General features: G+C 45.0%; 1 protein-coding gene and 1 long non-coding RNA gene across 5 annotated transcripts in view; both read left to right on the top strand.

Moving 5' to 3' along the window:
• Window positions 1-2,400, top strand: part of LOC116695213 (uncharacterized) — a 22,119-nt gene that overhangs the window by 10,022 nt on the left and 9,697 nt on the right. The window lies entirely within an intron of this gene.
• nfic (nuclear factor I/C) overlaps window positions 1-2,400 on the top strand; it is an 18,085-nt gene that overhangs the window by 5,988 nt on the left and 9,697 nt on the right. For all 4 annotated transcript variants that reach the window (XM_032525323.1, XM_032525322.1, XM_032525321.1 and 1 more), the window contains 2 exons: window positions 563-746; window positions 1,966-2,040. In XM_032525323.1, coding sequence (XP_032381214.1) covers window positions 563-746; window positions 1,966-2,040 — 259 coding nt within the window. The remainder of the gene's footprint in view (window positions 1-562; window positions 747-1,965; window positions 2,041-2,400) is intronic.

Here is a 2,400-nt window from a genome sequence, read left to right as displayed (position 1 = left end):
AATGCAAATCAAACCAGCTATTAAGCTAACTCTCTATGAATCTTTTCTTCTAAACTTGATATTTTCATTGTGTAGCTCGCTGGCTCAAAGGTAGCTGTCGTTTCCCAAAGCGAACAGAGTTTGAGAACAACAACACACAGAGAGAGGAGGCAGAGGGTTGTCCTGGAAATGTACTACCGTTGGCCCAAACTAGGGCAAGTTAAGCTTCGACAGAGAAAGTCAATTTCAGCATTAGGTTAGTTTTTGATAATCCCCCGTTGCATACACTATGGATACTTTTTTTGTTAGTCTTTATCATATCCGTACAACAGACTGTTTTTCACTCGCTTTGAGTCTCCTCCTCATTGGATAACATGTGCATGTTGAAGTCTACATGAGTCCGAAGCTATCCGGACTAAGATATCCGGCAGGAAGTGCCACTACAATGTCATCAAAGCGTTGATATGTGTGGACGACTTGAGAGTGTTGAGTGAAGCAGTGGGGTGACACATGAGTCCACTTGGTTTATTGGTAGATTGATGCTGCTCTCTGTCAGTAATGGTTGTGTTGGTCTATCCCCCAGGTGTGGAGGTTGGATCTGGTGATGGTCATCCTGTTCAAAGGAATCCCGTTGGAGAGCACCGACGGCGAGCGGCTGGTGAAGGGAGGCCAGTGCTCCAACCCAGTGCTCTGTGTCCAGCCGCGACACATCTCTGTCTCCGTCAAAGAGCTCGACCTCTACCTCGCTTACTACGTACAGGAGAGAGGTACACACATACACACACACACATACACAGACAGACACACACACATACACACACAAACACACACCTACACACACCTACACACACACATACACAGACAGACACACACACACACACACGCAAGCGTGCTCAAACACACACACACATACACACACACACACACATATACAGACAGACAGACACACACACACACACACACACACATACACAAACAGACACACATACACAAACAGACCACACACTTTTCCAGCCTGCACAACCATACACCCATACACAGACAGACACACACACACACACACACACACACACACACACACACACACACACACACCCACACCTCCCTCTCTCTCTTTTTCTCCCTCTCTCTCTCCGCTCTGACTCGCTGATGTGTGGGCTGTGCTGTGCTGTGCTGTGCTGTGCTGTGCTGTGTGTGTTCAAGCTGCCTGCTACTAGCTTGCTCCTGGTAATGTTCTGGATAGCATTTCTTCCCACACACACAAACACACACACAATGAAAGACACACACAAAAATCAGTGTTGCCAACAGGGACATTGTAGAGTTCCCTCTAGTGGACAAACTATGCTATACTATCATTTATTTGTCATTATAAATGCTTCTGATTAATCAATATTAAAAAAAAATATATATATATATATATATACATACAGTTGACAAACACAAGGACGTATTAAAAGTGATTGGGAAGAATGGTCTGGGATTCACATTGGGTGCTCACAGTTAGGGTGTTGAAAGGAGTTGGAAAAACGTTTCCGTAGAGATCAGTGTACATGATGCACGGCTCAAGTTAGTGTGCACTCACTGTCTCTGCAGGATTTGTAATTGTGAGTTTCCTGCTTGGTTGGTAGTCAGACTTCTTGTTTTGCCTATTAGGGACGCTAACTACCAACTACCAACACACTAGTACTGCTGGAGACACACATTGATTTGGTTCACATCTTAGAATTAGCGTTTCTCACAGGAGACATCATAACAGGGTAACAAGTGAAACTAGTAACATTGGTGACTATAGTTCTCAATATCCATTAGCTGAGATCATCTCTCTCTGTCCCTCTCTGTCACTCTCTGTGTCTCTCTCTCTCTCTCTCTCTCTCTCTCTCTCTCTCTCTCTCTCTCTCTCTCTCTCTCTTTTTCTGTCACTCTCTGTCTCTTTCTGTCCCTCTCCGTCTTTCCCTCTGTCTCTCTCTGTCTCTGTCTATCCAGAGGCAGAGCAGAGCAGCAGTCCCAGTCGTACAGGAGTGGGTTCGGATCAGGAGGACAGTCGCACCGCCACCATGGGTAATGTACAGGATCTTCCATCATAGAGGAACACTGGGTTTTTCAGTCTGTAGAACTATGACAGATTCTGCGCACGTGCATGTTCACAATGTTGGTCATGTTGGTGTCTGTGCATAAGCCAGGTTTCCTTTTTTCAATCGGTTTGGTCAATAACACGAACAAATACAATAACTGCCTCAAACATAAATAGGCCATCAACTTGGTCTGATGTGATGGATGTAGTGAATACTAGGTGTTGCTCACAGAGCAGCAGTAGTACACACTGATCCAGGGATGTTGGATTATGACATAACGTTTTCAAACTATGAGTACTGTGCATAGTATGATACTGGAGACACATGCACACACACACACACACAC

The sequence above is a fragment of the Etheostoma spectabile genome, chromosome 9, assembly GCF_008692095.1.
Source record: "Etheostoma spectabile isolate EspeVRDwgs_2016 chromosome 9, UIUC_Espe_1.0, whole genome shotgun sequence".
Classification (NCBI taxonomy): Eukaryota; Metazoa; Chordata; class Actinopteri; order Perciformes; family Percidae; genus Etheostoma; species Etheostoma spectabile.
Note: the sequence above shows the minus strand (reverse complement) of the source record. Positions and strands in the feature narration are given on the sequence as shown.